The 19393-nt window shown below is 46.7% G+C and overlaps 2 protein-coding genes across 2 annotated transcripts in view; one reads left to right on the top strand and one right to left on the bottom strand.

The window, feature by feature from the left end:
* cdh23 (cadherin-related 23) overlaps positions 1-19393 on the bottom strand; it is a 967008-nt gene that overhangs the window by 146251 nt on the left and 801364 nt on the right. The gene's annotated exons all lie outside the window — the stretch shown is intronic.
* vsir (V-set immunoregulatory receptor) overlaps positions 1-19393 on the top strand; it is a 63246-nt gene that overhangs the window by 36364 nt on the left and 7489 nt on the right. The window contains exons 2-6 of the mRNA XM_072583541.1: positions 488-895; positions 3390-3458; positions 10413-10523; positions 13595-13622; positions 15535-15710. Of these exons, the coding sequence (XP_072439642.1) occupies positions 488-895; positions 3390-3458; positions 10413-10523; positions 13595-13622; positions 15535-15710 (792 nt within the window). The remainder of the gene's footprint in view (positions 1-487; positions 896-3389; positions 3459-10412; positions 10524-13594; positions 13623-15534; positions 15711-19393) is intronic.

The following is a 19393-nucleotide window of genomic DNA, read 5'->3' on the forward strand; positions in this document are numbered from 1 at the left end:
GGTAGGTCTGCTGCCCTTGTCCTTCTAGATGGAAGCGGTTATGGGTTTGAAAAGTGCTGTGTATGGAGGTTTGGTGAACTTCTGCAGTGTGTCTTGTAGATTGTACGCACTGCTGCTACCGAGTGTCCATGGTGGAGGGAGTGGATGCTTGTGGTTGTGGTTCCAATTGAGTGGGGGCTGCTTTATCCTGGATGGTGTCAAGCTTGTTGGGTGTTGTTGGAGCTGCCCCCATCCAGGCAAGTGGGGAGTGTTCCAACACACTCCTGACTTGTGCCTTGCAGATGGTGGACAGGCTTTGGGCAGTCAGGAGGGGAGTTACTCGCTACAAGATTGCTAACCTCTGACCGGCTGTTGTAGCCCCAGTATATATATGGTGAGTCCAGTTCATCTGGTTCTAACCCCCAAGATGTTGACTTGGGGGTGGGATTCAGCATTGCGAATGCCATTAAATTGTCTGATTTTGATGCATGCCTTTTTCTCTCTGCAGCTCAGGCCACAGTGCTGAAGGTGTCGAGCAATCACATGGTTTACACATGCCCCGAGGGGGTGAATGTCACCTTTAAGTGCAGCCTTTCTGGACACCTAAAGGACCGGCATGACTTCTTGGCCAAACTTTGGTACTACAGCCGCAGCAAGAACGCTCTGTGCAAGGAGAAGATGCACATCCGTAACACCACGGTCACGTGGGAGAACCACAGTCCGAGCAAGGGTCACGGGGTCTACATGAGCTCCAATCACCAGGGCGTGTTCTGGGTAAACCTGAGTAACCTGGTTCCAGATGATGAGGGCATTTACTGCTGTGTGGTGCATGAACTGCACAGATCACAGCCAAACATACACCACCCGAAAATCGAGCTGACTGTGTATGGCACCATGGAGCTCCAGGTCACCCCAGGTAGGTTTCGGTAGAAAACGATTCTGTCCGGGAATGTGCACAGCTGGCTCGATCCCTGTAACCTGACCTTTGACCCAAGTGTGGGAATTTTCTCCAGGCCAATACTTTTACCTCCAAGGTCTTTCTTTGAAAGAAAATGGTCTAGTTATTTGTCCCAAGACTGACATGTGGGATCTTGCTGTGCACAGGTTGCCTGCTTCGTCTTCTGTTTCGTAAGTGTGCAAACTGTCTGCAAAATATATCATTGCATCTTTCAGTGATTTGAACTGAAAGAGAGTTGGGCAACAACAACAAGTTGCACTTACATAGCCTCTTCTTCACTGAATGAAATGTCCTAAAAGATTTCGCAGGAGGACTGACAATCAAGATGTAACACTGAGCCACCGGATGGGGTTTTAGTGCAAGTACCAACATTGAGGTCAAGGATTTGGGTGTGTGGCATGCTGACAATTGCAGAGAGTTGAGATAGAGGCTGATTGACATTCCTCTTAATTTCACAAAATGGCACCTTTCTCAAGGTGAGGTGATCCCCTGAATTGAATCAAAATTCTATCCATGATTAAGGTTTTACTAATTAAACACCATGATAGTACCCATGAACCAGCTAGTTGGAAATGTTTCACTTGGATTGGTGGCACCATGACTCAGTGGTTCGCACTGCTGCCTGGGACCCGGGTTTGATTATGCTCTCAGATGTCTGTCTATGTGGAGTTTGCACATTCTCCCTGTGACTGTGTGCATTCCCTCTGGACGCTCCACTTTCTTCCCACACTCCAAACGTGTGCAGGTTAGGGTGGATTGGCCAAGCTAAATTGCCCGTTGTGTCCAGGGATGTGTGGGTTAGCCATGGGAGATGCAGTGTTTTAGGGATGGGAAGCTCTTAAAAGGGTTGGCGTGGACTCGATGTGCCGAATGGCCAGCCTCCACACTGGACATAAGTGAGGGCAGATGTGACTGCATGGTTAACTGGAGGGAACCGTAGCCTTAATTTTTGTCAATGATCTCAGCAGCAGAAAGGATTTCTGTGTCAGCATGATTCAGGGTCTTGCAGTGATTCAGGAAGGCAGCTAACCACCACCTTTTCCATGCCAACTTGAGATGGCACAATGATACGCACCTGGTGCCTTCCTGTGACTGAACACAAAAGAACGAGATATAACGATATCCTCCACAGCAGCCATCAAAACTGCGCTCCCTCCCCTCCCACTGGGCCATCACAGCTCCTGTAGTGTCTTCCCTGATGTAATGCAGGTCGACTCACAGACAGTGCGATGCTAGAATGGCTACAAGGCTGATCCTTGCTTCAACACAAAGTTTCAGCAAAACTTGAGACCCTTTAGCTCTAGTGGATGATGGAGAGAGGGCACGGGGAACATAGGGCACAGCAAAATGCCATTTTTAACCACATGATAGCAGGACAGAGCACACAGATCTAACAGTTGCACCCCCACCCCTAATCTCAGCCAATGTCTGTCTCTCAACAAGCTTCACTAGATCTGATTACAGAGTCATACAGCATGGAAACAGACCCTTTGGTCTTTATTCCTGATGAAGGGCTTTTGCCCGAAACGTTGATTTCACTGCTCGTTGGATGCTGCCTGAACTGCTGTGCTCTTCCAGCACCACTAATCCAGTATTTGGTTTTCAGCATCTGCAGTCATTGTTTTTACCTTTGGTCCAACCAGTCCATGCTGAACATTATCCCAAACTACACTAGTCCCAGCTGCCTGCTCCTGGCCCATATCCATTCAAACTGTTCCTATTCATGAATCCATCCAAATGTATTTTAAATGTTGTAATTGTACTCATATCCACCACATCCTCAGGAAGTTCATTCCGCACACAAGCCACCTGTAAAATGTTTGCCTCTTACGTTTTTAAAAAATCTCTCCTATCACCTTAAAAATGTGACCCCTAGTCTTTAATCCCCCATTCTAGGGAAAAGACGATGACCGTTAACTCTATCTATACTTCTCATGAGTATAAACCTCTCTAATGTCACCTGCCAACCCCATACGTTCCAGTGAGAAAAGTCCCAGCCTATCCAGCCTTTCTTTATAACTCAAACCTTCCAGACCTGGTCATTTCTCAGATTATTGTTTGTCGGGTTTCACCGTGCAATAATTGACTGTATTGCATCACTGGGATTACTGCAGAAAATGCTGAAGGTTAGCTGCATATTGTTTTGGGGCATTGGGACCATCTAAGGCACTTTATAAATGCATGTGCTTATCTCCTTTAAACTGGAAAATGATAAAACCCATAACTGATATCAGGGGGTGCACCTCATCCACAGTGTCACCAGCAGCTGGATATTCTGCCACGTAAGGGAGAGGAGACAAAATATTTGGAAATATTTGAGAAGGAACACTGAGCTCCATCAGTCAGATGGTCTTCCTCCATGTATGTGTGTGCTGGTACCAACACCAACTTCACACACTGAATTATGAAGAAACTGCTGAACTGCTCTTTTTTATATTTTATACATACACAGGAAATGGAACTCACATTGCTAATCAGAAGTGTACTTTTCGTGACCATACTGAAGTATCAGATACAGAAGGTAAGATATTTACTCTCTCATCTTATTTCGGGATTAACTATCCCTTCTATCCCTGTCTCTACTCTTAGGAATGGGGGCAACCATTTTACTCTTTTTGGCAACAACTCATTTCCACTGTCCAGTTTGGTGGGATTGTGTAGCTCTTTCCTATTTCAGAGAAGCCTTACAATGTGCAAGCAGGCCATTCAGCCCATCGAGTCCACACTGAGATCATCCCACCCACATCTCTGTAACCCTGCATTCCCCATGGCCAATCCACCCTAACCTGCACATCTTTGGACTGTGGGAGGAAACCAGAGCACCGGGAGGAAACCCACACAGACACGGGGAGAATGTGCCAACTCCACACAGACAGAAGGTCCCCCCAGGCTGGAATCGAACTTGGGTCCCTAGCACTGTGAAGCAGCAGTGCTAACCACTGAGCCACTGTGCTGCCCAATTCAGTTGGCGTGCGCATTGTTTTCTCCTCCTGCACATTCAGTGTGGTCCTCCAAAACCCTTCAGTGATTCTCTTCTCTTTGTCACCTCTGTGCTGGGACCATCTGCAGACATAAGAAATATAGCGGGCCCCACCAAGACTTACCCTTCCTTCAGCTCCCGTAGGCCCTCTCCTAAAACTGTCTTGGTAGATTAGATTAGATTAGATTACTTACAGTGTGGAAACAGGCCCTTCGGCCCAACAAGTCCACACCGCCCCGCCGAAGCGTAACCCACCCATACCCCTACATCTACATCTACCCCTTACCTAACACTACGGGCAATTTACCATGGCCAATTCACCTGACCTGCACATCTTTGGAGTGTGGGAGGAAACCGGAGCACCCGGAGGAAACCCACGCAGACACGGGGAGAATGTGCAAACTCCACACAGTCAGTCGCCTGAGGCGGGAATTGAACCCTGGTCTCCGGCGCTGCGAGGCAGCAGTGCTAACCACTGTGCCACCGTGCCACCCAGAGTAGGTTACAATCACTGAATCAGAGCAGAGGACAGCAGAGATGGAGTCCTTCCAGCCCCTTGCCAAACTGTTAGATTAGATTACTTACTAGATTGGATTACTTACAATGTGGAAACAGGCCCTTCGGCCCTACAAGTCCACACCGACCCGCCAAAGCGCAACCCACCGAGACCCATTCCCCTACATTTACCCCTTCACCTAACACTGCGGGCAATTTAGCATGGCCAATTCACCTAACCTGCATATTTTTGGATTGTGGGAGGAAACCGAAGCACCCAGAGGAAACCCACGCAGACACGGGGAGAATGTGCAAACTCCAGTCAGTCGCCTGTGTTGAAGAGCAATTCATTGAGTTGCACCCTCCTCCTCTTTCTATCCCCATGAATTTTAAATTTCTGTTTCATGTACAGAAGAACCTCGATATCCAGCAGTGAAATAATCGAACTTTGGATCTTCTGGACAAGCTCGCAAGGTCCCAATGCATGGCTAACTCTGTTATATGGCATTTGGTTAACTGAACAAAATACTCCCCGCCTGTGTCCTTCAGATAATTAAGTTTCCTCTGTATTTATCCCTTCTTTTATTTTAATTTAACCTACTTTTCCTAACCAGCTGCTGCAGAGATGTCATTCCACAGAAGTCAGGCCTCCTGGCCACTGTGCCACATCTGTATCCACCACCTGATCAGCTAATTCATTCCCATTCCTAAACACTTGCTGCAAGAGGAAGTGTTCCTTCCTGTCACCTTTGGTTCTTCAACCTGTTTCCTTCACCCATTGAAAACTGTTTCTCGCTATTTACTGAATCAAAAAATGATTTTAAACAGCTCTGTCAAATCTCCCTCTCGCCTTCACTGTTAAAAACAACAATTTAGCCACAATTGCCTCCAGCTGTTGGTATATTTTAAAATTCATTCTCTTATGTGCGATGATATGAATGTTAATTTCGTATCTATTATTTACTGTGTGTGCGTGTTCTGAGCTGACAGCTGTAAGAAGTTAACTGGAGAACCGTAACACTCAAGAGAACACATGGACAGTCAATCCTGTCTTGGCACAAGGGTGGGAGTTGTTGGCAGGTTTTTACTGCATAGAAATATATAAAAATAGGAGCAGGAATAGGACATTCAGCCTTTTGTGATGGCTCCATCATTCAAACATAGAACAGAACCACACAGGAACTGGCCCTTCGGGTCTGTGCTGACCATGAGGCTATTCTAAGCCAGTATGATCATGGCTGACCATCCAAGCTCAGTACCCTGCTCCCATTTATTCCCTTTAGCCTCAAGAATGATATCCAACTCCTTGAATGCATTCAACATTTTGTCCTCAACTGCTTTCTGTGGCACAGAATTCCACACTCTCTTTGGGTGAAGAAATTCCTCCTCTTCTCAGTTGTAAATGGCTTATCCTGTATTCTTCACTGTGACCCCCAATTCTGGACTCCCCAGTAATCAGGAACATTCTCCCTATGTCACTTGGAATAGATTAGATTAGATTAGATTACTTACAGTGTGGAAACAGGCCCTTCGGCCCAACAAGTCCACACCGCCCCGCCGAAGCGTAACCCACCCATACCCCTACATCTACATCTACATCTACCCCTTACCTACACTACGGGCAATTTAGCATGGCCAATTCACCAGACCTGCACATCTTTGGACTGTGGGAGGAAACCGGAGCACCCGGAGGAAACCCACGCAGACACGGGGAGAATGTGCAAACTCCACACAGTCAGTCGCCTGAGGCGGGAATTGAACTCGGGTCTCTGGCGCTGTGAGGCAGCAGTGCTAACCACTGTGCCACCGTGCCGCCCACAAATAGTTGAAGTGTTACTGAACAGTCAGTTTTAGGAAGTGAGTCAGAGGAAGGCCGGGGGGGGGAGGCGTGATTGCTACATTTGGGCTGCTAGTCAGTCAATACTTAGGATGGAGACTTTCTCCGGAAAAGGATGCTACCGTGGCTAAAGAGTTAGGATGCTGAATAATGCAGGGAGCCAGTAGGTTCTGCTGAGTGTTGGGGTTAAAGATCAGGAAAGGTCCTGCAACTTTGGAATCCCAGAAGAAGGCTCCAAACCATGACTGGTCCAGTGCAGTTGAGAGTGGGGCTGAAGGAAGTCCACAAGTAGTATATGCTTGATGCAGGGAGCAAGATTGTAGCTTGGAGAAACCCAGAGGCCATGTTCGTTTGGCGAAATTATCTGTTTGCAATGAAGCTGAAACGGTGCCCATGAGTAGCTGCTGGAGTACTGTTCCCAGAATTTAGGGGGAAGCACAGTGAGTAACCAGAACATGCCCAGTCATTGAAGCAGTCTGTGGCCGAGTGGCTTTTGAGGGAGTTCATGAGCTAGCTCTTTGAAAGTGAAGAATCTGGAATCCTTAGAGAGGAGACAGTCTTCTTTGTTATGAGAGTCGGGGATCCACGGGGTGAGGGAAAAATGCAAGAGATAAGTATACAGTAAATGGCAGAATTCTTTGGAGCATTGAGGTACGCCAGGATCTTGGGGTACAAGTGAATAGCTTCCAGAAAATGGCAATACAAGTGGATAGGTTGATGACGAAGGCGTGCTGGACTTCATCAGTCAGGGTAAGGACAGAAGTTGGTAAGTCATGTTGCAGCTGTATAACACTTTAGTTCGACCACGTTTGGAGTGTTTCTGTTGAGTAATTCTGGCTGACACATGATAGGAAGGAGATGGTGCAGAGGAGGTTTACTCAGATGGTGCCTGGATTGGAGCATATTAGCCAGAAGGAGAGGTTGGACAAAGTTGGATTGTTTTCATCAGAGCCTGAGTGGTGACCTGATAGAAATATGTGGAATTATGAGAGGCTTGGATAGGGTGGATAGTTGAGGAGTCTTTTTCCCAGGCTGGAAGTGTCAAATACTGGGGGGGCATTGGTTTAGGGTGAGAGGGGGCAAGATTAAAAGATATTTTTGCACAGAGGGTGGTAGGTGCCTGGAATGTACCGCCAGAGTCGGTGCTAGAAACAGATACAATAGCAATGTTTAAGAGGCACTCCGACAGACACATGGACAGGCAGGGAATAGAGGGATACGGGCCACGTGCAGGCAGATGGGATTAGAATGACATCATGCTCAACACTGAAACGGTGGGCTGAGGATCCTGTTCTCTGTTTGATGTTATTGGTTAATACACCTGAAATTGAAAAGGTCGTCTCAGTAATAAGAGGGCGGCATGATGGCTCAGTGGTTAACACTGCTGCCTCACAGCGCCAGGGACCTGGGTTCAATTCCTGCCTCAGGCGACTGACTGTGTGGAGTTTGCACATTCTCCCCGTGTCTGCGTGGGTTTCCTCCGGGTGCTCCGGTTTCCTCCCACAGTCCAAAGATGTGCAGGTCAGGTGAATTGGCCATGCTAAATTGCCTGTAGTGTTCGGTGCATTAGTCAAAGGGAAATGGGTCTGGGTGAATTACTCTTTGGAGGGTCGAAGTGGACTTGTTGGGCTGAAGGGCCTGTTTCCACACTGTAGGGAATATAATCTAATGAAGATCATGACAAAATCACTGATTATTGTAAAAAAAAATCCATCTGGTTTACTAATGCCTAAGAGGGAAGAAAATCTGCTATCCTTATCCAGTCTGGCCTACATGTGACTCCAGACCCACAGCAATGTGGTTGATAATTTCACTTCCCAGTAAAATGGTTGGGGATGGGTAAAAAATGCTGGTCTTACCAGTGACACCAATATCCCTTGAACGAATATGTTTAAAAAAACTAGCTGATTTCCTTTCTCAACAAGACCTCATGTTTTAAAGGAAGATTTCATTCATATTAATTTTCAGACTTTACTTTGTGACAGAAACATATTTCCTCTTTTGAAGTGCACAGCCAGTTGGCAGGCTGGCTTTGCTTATGGGCAATCAGGACTACACCTCCCCCCCCCCCCCCCCCTCCCCCCTCCCCCCGCAACCCCCACCCCCCCAGTCATGCAATGATCAGAAAGTAAACTTCAGAATAACTCAATGAAACTGAAAACCAATCATTGGAAACAGATACAGATGACAGGCTGTCCCTGATTGCATGTGTTAACATTTACTCAATGGACAGCACATGTACATGTTAGCTCAGCTGGATGGACAGCTGCTCTGTAATACAGAGTGTCGCCAACAGCGTGGGGTCATTTCCTGCACTGGCTGAGGTTACCCTGAAGCACTCTCCTACATAACCTCTCCCCTTGCCTGAGGTGTGGTGACCCTCAGGTTTCACCACCAGTTATCTCTCTCTAATGGGAGAGCAGCCCTATGGTTGGGTAAGACTCTGGTGACTTTACCTTACACCAAAAAAATTTCTTTTCTTTCAAAGTTAAAAATCACACAACACCAGGTTATAGTCCAACAGGTTTAATTGGAAGCACACTAGCTTTCGGAGCAACGCTCCTCCATCAGGTGATTGTGGAGAGCTCAATCCTAACACACAGAATTTGTAGCAAAAATTTACAGTGTGAAGTAACTGAAATTATACATTGAAAAATTGATTGTCTGTTAAGCCTTTCATCTGTTAGAATACCGTGATAGTTTCACTTCTTTCATGTGTAAATCACAACATCTTTTTTAAAAAGTTGCATTCTCAGGTTAGCTGTTAACAATGGTGATAGCTAAACAATATGTTGAAGGTGTTGGCCCCCTGTGTTCTCTGACTACACCATGATGTTTAGATTGATTCTAATCTAAAAAGTGAGATAACAGAGTTCTACATGAATGCATGCAGTTTTTGAGCAAAGTACAATGTAACCCTGAAAGTACAAATTCACCCCACAAAATATATGTGTGCATGTGGGTCTTTGTCTGTCGTATGTGTGTGTCTGTCTGGGTTGGGGGTTGTGAGTGTGAGAAAGTGTGTGTGAGTGTGAGAAAGTGTGTGTGTGTGTGTGTGTGTGTGTGTAGAGTGTAGAGTGTCTTAATTCTGTGAGGGGGTGCGTGTGGGAGTGTGTGTCTCTGTAAGGGTGTGTGTGGGTGTCTGTGTGCACATCTGTGTATATGTGTGTCCGTGTGTATGTGTGTATAGGAGTGCCTGTGTGTGTGTGAGTGTGTGTGTGTAGGAGTATCTGTGTGTGTGTGTATAGTGCAATGGTGGTCACCTGTAGTGTGACGTGAACCCAAGGGCCCAGCTGAGACCCTCCCTCTGGGTACCGAACTTAGCTATCAGCCTCTGCTCGGCCACTTTTCGGGACAGGCAGCAGCTACCACCATTGTTAACAGCTAACCCGAGAATGCAACTTTTTAAAAAAAGGTTTTTTGATTTACACATGAAAGAAGTGAAACTATCACGGTATTCTAACAGATGAAAGGCTTAACAGACAATCAATTTTTCAATGTATAATTTCAGTTACATCACACTGTAAATTTTTGCGATAAATTCTGTGTGTTAGGATTGAGCTCTCCACTACCACCTGATGGAGCGTCGCTCCAAAAGCTAGTGTGCTTCCAATTAAACCTGTTGGACTATAACCTGGTGTTGTGTGATTTTTAACTTTGTACACCCCAGTCCAACACCAGCATCTCCAAGTCTTCTCTTTCAGAAATACTGCAATAAGTCCAAAATCTGCTGAATGTGGATTTGAATATCCTTCAATGACCTGTCCTCTGTGGGAGGGAATTCCAAAGATTAATGGCACGGTCTCAGAGAAAAAAACGAATTCTTCACTGCATCTTAAATGGAAGCCTCCTTATTTCTAAATGTGCTGCTGGTTCTCAGTCTTCCCAAAAATGGAACAAATCCTCTTGGGATCCACCCTGCCAAGCTTCCAGATGAGGTCACCATTTGAATGGAAACATTTATACAGGATAGGGTACTGTGGAAGGAGGGGAGTTGGACCAGGTAGCATTGGATAGCTCTACCACAGTCAAGATGGGTCAAATGGTCTCCTTCTGTGCTTTGCCATCCTTCAATGACGCTGTGTGGGTGTGTCTTCCTTTCTGAATAGCTGCACATGCCATGCATATCGATTAATGCTTTGTTTTATATTTGAATCCCCCAGCCACCACAGCTGCTGCTCTTGCCACCATGGGATGTGTCATCGGCATCTTGTCTTTGCCCCTGATTCTGCTCCTTATTTACAAACAGAGGCAGGGAGCTGCCACCAGGAGACGTAAGTGGGAAACCAACTCGGTTGCTTACATCAGCTCTGCATGCCACAAATGCAAAATGCCTGGATGGATGTTGGCAGTGACACCAAATATTTCACAGCTGCTGGTTACCTGTATTCAGGAACTTCTGCAAACAGTTATACACTCACAGCAGATCCCCATAGGTATCACTATACTCTTGGCAAAACCTTGCAATTAGTGACACGGTCTCGGTGATTCCCTGTAAATACTGACACACTCCCCCCAGGGGCCCCCCTGTAAATACTGACACACTCCCCCCGGGGGCCCCCCTGTAAATACTGACACACTCCCCCCGGGGACCCCCCTGTAAATACTGACACACTCCCCCAGGGACCCCCCTGTAAATACTGACACACTCCCCCCGGGGACCCCCCTGTAAATACTGACACACTCCCCCCGGGGACCCCCCTGTAAATACTGACACACTCCCCCCGGGGACCCCCCTGTAAATACTGACACACTCCCCCCAGGGACCCCCCCTGTAAATACTGACACACTCCCCCTCCAGGGACCCCCTGTAAATACTGACACACTCCCCCCAGGACCCCCCCTGTAAATACTGACACACTCCCCCCAGGGGACCCCCTGTAAATACTGACACATTCCCCCCCAGGGACCCCCCTGTAAATACTGACACACTCCCCCCGGGGACCCCCCTGTAAATACTGACACACTCCCCCCGGGGACCCCCCTGTAAATACTGACACACTCCTCCAGGGACCCCCCTGTAAATACTGACACACTCCTCCAGGGACCCCCCTGTAAATACTGACACACTCCCCCCGGGGACCCCCCTGTAAATACTGACACACTCCCCCCGGGGACCCCCCCTGTAAATACTGACACACTCCCCCAGGGACCCCCCTGTAAATACTGACACACTCCCCCCGGGGACCCCCCTGTAAATACTGACACACTCCCCCCGGGGACCCCCCTGTAAATACTGACACACTCCCCCCGGGGACCCCCCTGTAAATACTGACACACTCCCCCCAGGACCCCCCTGTAAATACTGACACACTCCCCCCGGGGACCCCCCTGTAAATACTGACACACTCCCCCCGGGGACCCCCCTGTAAATACTGATACACTTCCCCCCGCCCCCCCCCCCGGGAACCCCCCCTGTAAATACTAACACACTTCCCCCAAGGACCCCCAGCTTATACTGACATTCCTGCTGTCACTGTCACTCTCTCAAGCTCCCCCACACCCCTGTATCACTGTCACTCTTTCAGACACTCTGCTGTCAATGCCACTCTCTCAGATGTGTTCTACAGTCAATGTCACATTATCTCTGTTTTCTTTCCCCCCTTTATAGTTGAGCAGATATTACAGTTCCTGATTATCTGCACACCAGTCAGTTTTGTCCTGCTCTGCTTTTCCCTGACCAGTTTGTTTTGGCATTTGAGCGCCAAAGAAGAGTTCACTTCATAAACAGATACTTCTGAAAATTAGATAGAATGGCATTCTGTACCCAAACAGGCACTCCTATTCAGTAATGAAGGTCTCCAGTTTTCATCAGTGTGAGAGATCTGTGTTTATAAAATATCCTTATCGTGTGTCTCAGACCTTCTCCTGGAAATACATTTCTGTTATGTCGGGAGACAGAGCACCCATTTTAACCGCAATATCATTTCACAGTAGGCAAGAAGTCAGAGTTAGTCTGTTGATGTTGGCAGAGGGAAAATAAAACCTTTTTTTTCCACTCAATGAGTGTTTTGGGTCTGGAACTCCCTACCTGGAAATGTAGTGGAGGCAGGTTCAGCTGAGGCATTCAAGAGGGGCACTTGGATGGCTTATTAAAACAGGAACAATCTTGGGGGAACAGGAGAAAAGATGGGGGGATTGGCATTGGGTGAAAGTGCACAGACAGCCGGTGCAGAAATCGGTAGCTCAGTGGTTAGCACTGCTGCCTCACAGCACCAGGGTCCCAGGTTCGATACCAGCCTCGGGCGACTGTCTGTGCGGAGTTTGCACATTCTCCTCGTGTCTGCGTGGGTTTTTTTCCGGGTGCTCCGGTTTCATCCCACAATCCAAAGATGTGCAAGTCAGGTGGATTGGCCACGCTAAATTGTCCATAGTGTTAGGTGCATCAGTCAGAGGAAAATGAGTTTGATTGGGTTACTTTTACTCTTTGGTGGGTCGGTGTGTACTGGTTGGGCCGAAGGGCCTGTTTCCACACTGTAGGGAATCTAATCTAAAATGACAGGCTAAATAGAGTCATACAGCATGGCAATGGACTCTTTGGTCCAACTCATCTGCACCGACTAGGCATCCCAATCTCACCTAGTCCCATTTGCCAGCATTTAGCCCACATCCCTCGAAACTTTTCCTGTTCATATGACCTCCTTCTGCACCATTAACAATTCTATGATACTGTGAATGGCTTTGTTCACAGGGTTTGATGCCCACCTGAATAACCATAAGCACAAGGCAATGGCCATGGGTTTGAAAATGTACTTGTGGCACCGCAGTTCTTCAGAGCCGCACTGGAGTCTGTGTCGGCCTGATTGAAGCATGGTTGCATTTGTGGTTTGAGTGTCAGAGAAAGTCTAACCCAGTCAGCGAAATTTAGCAGGTAATGTCCCCATCAGCGTTTGATAATAGCACTGTAGAAATAGCAGAAGTATTAGCAGCTGATGATTGTAATCAGGCATCCCACAGAACTTTCCTGTTCCACCTCCACACTGTCTTATGACACAACTGAGGTAATGCAAAGCTAACCTGCTGTCAGCAATATTGTGAGGAGTCAGTGTGAAAAGAAACCTGTAACCTGTCATGCAACAGTGCAGATACATTCAAGGAGAAGTCAGGTAAGTATAATCGAGAAATGAACGGAGCGTTTTACTGATGGGGTAAGATGATGATTCAAGCAGAATGCCATGGTCAGTATAGGTCGTTTGAGCCAAACAACCAGTTTCTGTACTGTGCACACAATGTAATTGATGCATTAAGTTTTAAACTTCTGAATCATTTGTGGTTTTTCTTCTGCAACCTGCACATGCAATATTTCAATTTTTCACAGTGTCACCTCACTTGTTTTTCATTGCAGGAGCCCATGAGCTTGTCCGAATGGATAGGTACGGTTTTTTTTTTATTGGTCCTCCAATCTTTCTGTTAAACTGAAGGGGATGTCCTCCTTGTCTTTGCCCTTTCGTAAAGGCAATACAGTCAAGGTTTCAGAACGTGAGTCAGTGCCAACCTGCTGGGGAATCGTCATGGGGGAACAGTGTGAAGGGCAAAGAAATGACTCACCAACAAATCCTTGCTTTAAGTTTATTTCCCTTCAGTTACCATGGCGTGTTCAGCAGAGTGGGTCTGTACTTCACCTCGATGTTATAATGTTGTCTGACAACTGAAATGAACTCTATCCATCCATTCTACACAGAGTTAATCAAAGTGGACTCACGCTCCCTCCGAGATGAAGTGGTAGGGGAGGGGAAGTCACCTTGGATTGCTCATGTGACTTTTAAGATCAGAAGAGATGTAGGCCTTTCTGTAGAACAGCTCTTCACTCTCTCACCAACGCATTGTGGGCCAAGGTGCAGACCACAGCCTGTGGCTGGGACTAGTGTCACAAAGTTTGGCTTGTTCACATAATCTTTACCTATCAGTTGTTTTACCGGGTGTACCTGGTAACACAGAGGTTAGACCATCACATTGCCTGACTGGTGAGAGTTTCAAAGGGTGGGTAACTGTATGTTAACATGCTCATGGGGCTTGACAGATTATCTATGGTCCAGAATGCCCTGGATGTCCAGCAGTCAGGCACAAATCCCTTTAACATGGTGTTGAAAACTGGAAAATAATCCCGAAACGATCGGACAATGAAAACAGAAAGTGCTGGAGAAACGTAGCAGACCTGGTGGCATCTATGGAGAGAGAAACAGAGTTAGTGTTTAAAGTCTGGCATGATTCTTCTGCTTCATCAGAGGAAGAAGTCATCAGTGAAGAAGGCTACTTCAGAATACACTGGGCCAGTAGGCTGAGGGATCACAGATGGAGTTTAATTTAGGTAAGTGTAAGGTGTTACGTTTTAGTAAGACAAACCAGAGCAGCACTTACACAATTGATGGTAGGGCCCTGTGAGGGTGTTGTTGAACAGAGAGACCTAGGCACATAGTTCCATCACAGGGAAATAGGCTGGTGAAGGCGGCATTTGACATGGAGTAGAGGAGTTGGCACACCATTTTGCAAGACATTGACAAGGCCACATTTGGGATCCTGCATACAATTCTGGTTGCCCTGCTTTAGGAAGGATGTTATTAAACTGGAAAGGGTGCAGAAAAGGTTTACAAGAATGTTACCCAGACTGGAAGGTTTGATTTATAAGGAGAGGACTGGCACTTCTTTCCCTGGAGCGTCGGAGGCTGAGGGGTGACCTTATGGTGGTTTACAAAATCATGAGGGGCATGGATAGGGTGAATTGACAAGGTCTTTTCTTCAGGGTAGTGGAGTCCAAACCTAGAGGGCATAGGTTTGAGGTGAGAGGGGAAAGGTTTAAAAAGGACCTGAGGGGCAACCTTTTCACACAGAGGTTAGTGCATGTATGAAACGAGCTGCCAGAGGAAGTGGTAGAGACTAGAACTATTACTACATTGAAAAGATATTTGGAAAGACATGTGAATAGGAAAAGCTGAGAGGGATATAGGACAAATGCAGGTAAATGGAACTACTTCAGTCTAGGAAACCTGGTCAGCATGGATGAGTTGGGCTGAAGGGCCTGTTTCTGTGCTGTCTGTCTCTATGACTCTAAGTCACTTCTAAAGAAGTATCAAACAGATCTTGAAATGTTAACTCTGTTTCTCTCTCCGCAGATACTGCCAGAACTGCCGAGTTTCTTCAGCACTTTCTGCTTTTATTTCAGATTTTCAGCATCTGCAGTATTTTAGGTACAGCTGAAATGATAAAACTTGTTTCTGACTAACCGGTAGAAAAGAACGACCTCGGGCCAAAAGTAATGAGTGTGGAATTTGTTTTCCTGAACTACAGTGAGGCGATAGGCGTGGAGAATCCAGTATTTGAGGAGATTCCAGCCCAAAGTTCTGAAGTGAAACCAAGGACACTGGATATTCGTCGCCTTCCATCAGACTCGGACCGCCATCTCCTCTCCGAACCCAACACTCCACTTTCTCCCGAGACACTGCCTCGGTTCTTCCCAACACTTGGTAAGTTTGCTTTCTTCCATTCATCATTCAGGTCAGCACAAGGAGGGGAGAAACCAATGGAATTTCCCAGAAAAGGCTCACTTGGACAAGCTCTGGATTCTCAGATGTCTGCCGAGGTACACTGGGTAATGCTCTGACCCCCAAGTCTGAAGCTTTTGGGGTTGAGTTGGTTCAAGTCCCACTCGGGAAGCCTCAGCACAGACATCTACACTGACCTTCCCAGCGCCACTATGGAACCAGTGCTGTACTGAGTCACACAACATGGAAACAGACCCCCTCAGTCCAACTCGGCCATGTCGATCAAACTAAACTAGTCCCGTTTGCCTGCACTTGGCCAATATCTTTCTAAAACTTTCCTATTCATGTTTCTGTCCAGATGACTTCTAAGTGTTGTCATTGTATCAGCCTCCACTACTTCCTCTGGCAGCTCATCCCATACACGTACCATCCTCTGTGTGAAAAAGCTACCCCTTTTAAATCTTTTCCTTTCACTTTAAACCTATGCCCTCTAGTTTTGAACTCCCCTATCCGAGGAAAAAGATTCACTTATTCACCTTATCGATGCCCCTCAATGTTTTGTAGACCTCTATAAGGTCATCACCCATCAGCCTTCTATACTCCAAGGAAAAAAGTTCCAGCCTCTCCTTATAACTCTCACCCTCCAGTTCCAACAACATCCTTGTAAATCTTTCCATTCTAATTTGATAATACCCTTCCTATAAACGTGAGACCAGAACTGTACACAGTACTCCAAAAGTGGTCTCACCAATGTCCTGTACACCTGTGAAATGATGTCCCAATTCCCACAGTCAATGCTCTGACCAATGAAGACAAGTGTGCCACACACCTTCTTTACTATCCTACTGGTACTGCTACTTTCAAGGAACAGTGTACCTGAACCCTTCGGTCTATTTTGAGAATGTGGTGCTGGAAAAATCACAGCAGGTCAGGCAGCATCTGAGGAGCAGGTTCCTGATGAAGGGCTTATGCCTGAAACGTTGATTCTCCTGCTCCTCAGATGCTGCCTGACCTGCTGTGCTTTTCCAGCATTATACTCTCGACTCTGATCTGCAGCATCTGCAATCCTCACTTTCCCCAAGGCCTTGCCATTATCTGTCTAAGTTCTGCCCTGATTTAACTTACTAAAATGCAGCACCTCACATTTATCTATATTAAGTTCCATCTTCCACTGCTGAAGGATTTGTCTTTCAGATAAGACGGTAAACCAAGTCTAACCGCATCCCTTCAGATGGACATCAGCAGGGGAGACTGAGGAAGGGATGAGGGAACAAGACACAGAGTGAGGCAGGGAGGAGGAGGAGGAAAGAGGGGTTGGGTTTGAAGAAAGAGGGAGCTGAAGGTGTCTGAGCGTAGCAAGTTGCAGAAGTGGTTGCGGGGGGTGGGAGCGGGTAAGAGGTTCCAGTAATAGACGTCCATTGAAGATCTGGTCTAAGAACAGGAGAAGCCCATTTTGTTTTTAAAAGAAGGTATAATTTGACCCTGACAAGACTGGGACATGCCAACAGATGAAAGTGGAATTCAGTGAAGAGGGCGAAACAGTGCCCCCAATGAGCGGTACACATTGCACATACCTGCACTGGTGGAGGTGTTGTGGTTAACACCCAGCTTCTCTTGCAGAGACGGCAAGGCTGTGCACCAGAACTGGTGCATCACCACAAGACAAAATCTACCAAGAATGACTTTTCTGTTACATTCATTTCTAGATTTACTGAGGTGAAGGGTCAACAGCGACTTGTACAAAGTGGTAAAAAGTACCGTAGTGCTTTCACAGGAGTGTCACCAAAAAAAAAACTCTGATGCTGAGCCTAACAAGGAGATATCAGGCCAGGTGACCATAAGGGACATGATTGAAAAGGAGGACAGGGAGCTGAAGGGGTTTAGGGAGATAATTCCAGAGCTACAGGACTGGCAGCGTGACCCCACAGACGAAAGAGGGGTGGGGGTGTGGAATTCATTACAGTACAGAATGTGCAGAAGACAAGATTGTAGGTGCATGGAGATTTTGAAGGGCTGTGGAACCGGAGGCATTTAGAGGGAATGCAAGCAGGAGTATTCCAATCCTTCACTGTTTGGAGATCTCACTGGGTATTTTTGACCATATGTGACAGAGTAGAACAGACAGTGGTGGATTGGTCAATGTTTTCACATCCTGCTCAGTTCTCTTACTACTTTGAGCAGTGTTCCTCGGTGACTCCAGGAATGCAAAGATCAAAGCCAACCACATTCCTCACTTTGATGGGCTCATGATAACTCAAAAATTCCATGACGTAGAAAATAATCAACACAGTTGCAATGTCAATTGTGAACAGAGGCTGTTGCCCTAAAGAGACTGAAAACTCTGCACTGATACAAAGAAAAATATTCACAAACAAATCAGCAGAAAACACAGATATTCCGTGCTATGATTAAAACTGCTCCATGTGTTAGAAGCTATCTCTCAGACTCATGATGCCACAGTAAACCACTTCCTGTTCTGAAAGTTTCAAGTACAAATTGTCTTCAGCACTGAAATTCTTGACACTGTTCAACATTTCTGCTCCAACTCCCACAGTAAAAATAAACCTTTTACTGCACTAACCATATTATTATATAATCATAAGTCCTGACCTTTGACAAAGTTCAGTGAAGTGCTCGACTATTTTTCATGAATTGAAAGGATAAATAAATGTGTGGCCACTGTGATTCTGCTGCTTTCAGTTTTGAATCTTGCTGAAAAGAGAGATGTTTTGTTGAAGATTCCCAAGTTGCATTCGTCAGGACAAATGCATTTCAGAGGACAAATACATTTCAGAGGATTACAACAATTTGCACTGCAGGAGAGAAGGGACAGGATGGGTTAGCAAATCAAACTTTGATTGGGTGGCACATTCCCGTGGCAAAAGCAATGAGAAACAATAGGCTCCCAAAGGTCTGGGCTATTTCATAAAATATGCAAATCCTGCACAGATTCCCTTTATTTACAGAGAATGGATCTCTGTTTAAGAATGTATGAAGTTTCTAGGAAACGTAAATGATCCATGCTATGGACTCAACTGATGGTCTTCGTTGATTGTTAGTGTGGCTATTAAGCAAAAGTGAGGACTGCAGATGCTGGAAATCAGAGTTTAGATTAGAGTGGTGCTGGGAAAGCACAACTGGTCAGGTAGTATCCGAGGAGCAGGAAAATCGACGTTTCGGGCAAAAGCCCTTCATCAGGACTGGCTATTAGCACATTCAAGATTGTTCAGAAGGTGCTGCTCAACTGTAGCCAGTAGCTACACTATCAGAAATATGTTATGATAACTGGCCGCCATTAAACTGCAGGCATGCGCGCGCACACACACTCTCATACACACGCGCGCGCGCGCACACACACACACACGCCTGCACACACACCTGCACACACACACGCACACACGCACACACACACACACTCTTTTCAGAGGGTTTCTTCATGATTAGACAGCTATTCCCCATAGCCTGCTCCTCCTGACAAAGCCTTTCGACCTTGAGAGCCCATTTGCCATCTGTTATTATGAAGGGAGCCCCATGCAAGGGAGGACCCTGGACAAAATCCCAGGCCAGTGACTGTTTGCTACCTCTTCCCCCACTACCTCAGGGATTGGTTCAGGACCTCCTGATTGACATCCAGTCCCCCCCCCCTCCCCCATGAAGAATCTTCC

This window comes from Chiloscyllium punctatum, chromosome 13, assembly GCF_047496795.1.
Source record: "Chiloscyllium punctatum isolate Juve2018m chromosome 13, sChiPun1.3, whole genome shotgun sequence".
NCBI classification, from domain to species: Eukaryota; Metazoa; Chordata; class Chondrichthyes; order Orectolobiformes; family Hemiscylliidae; genus Chiloscyllium; species Chiloscyllium punctatum.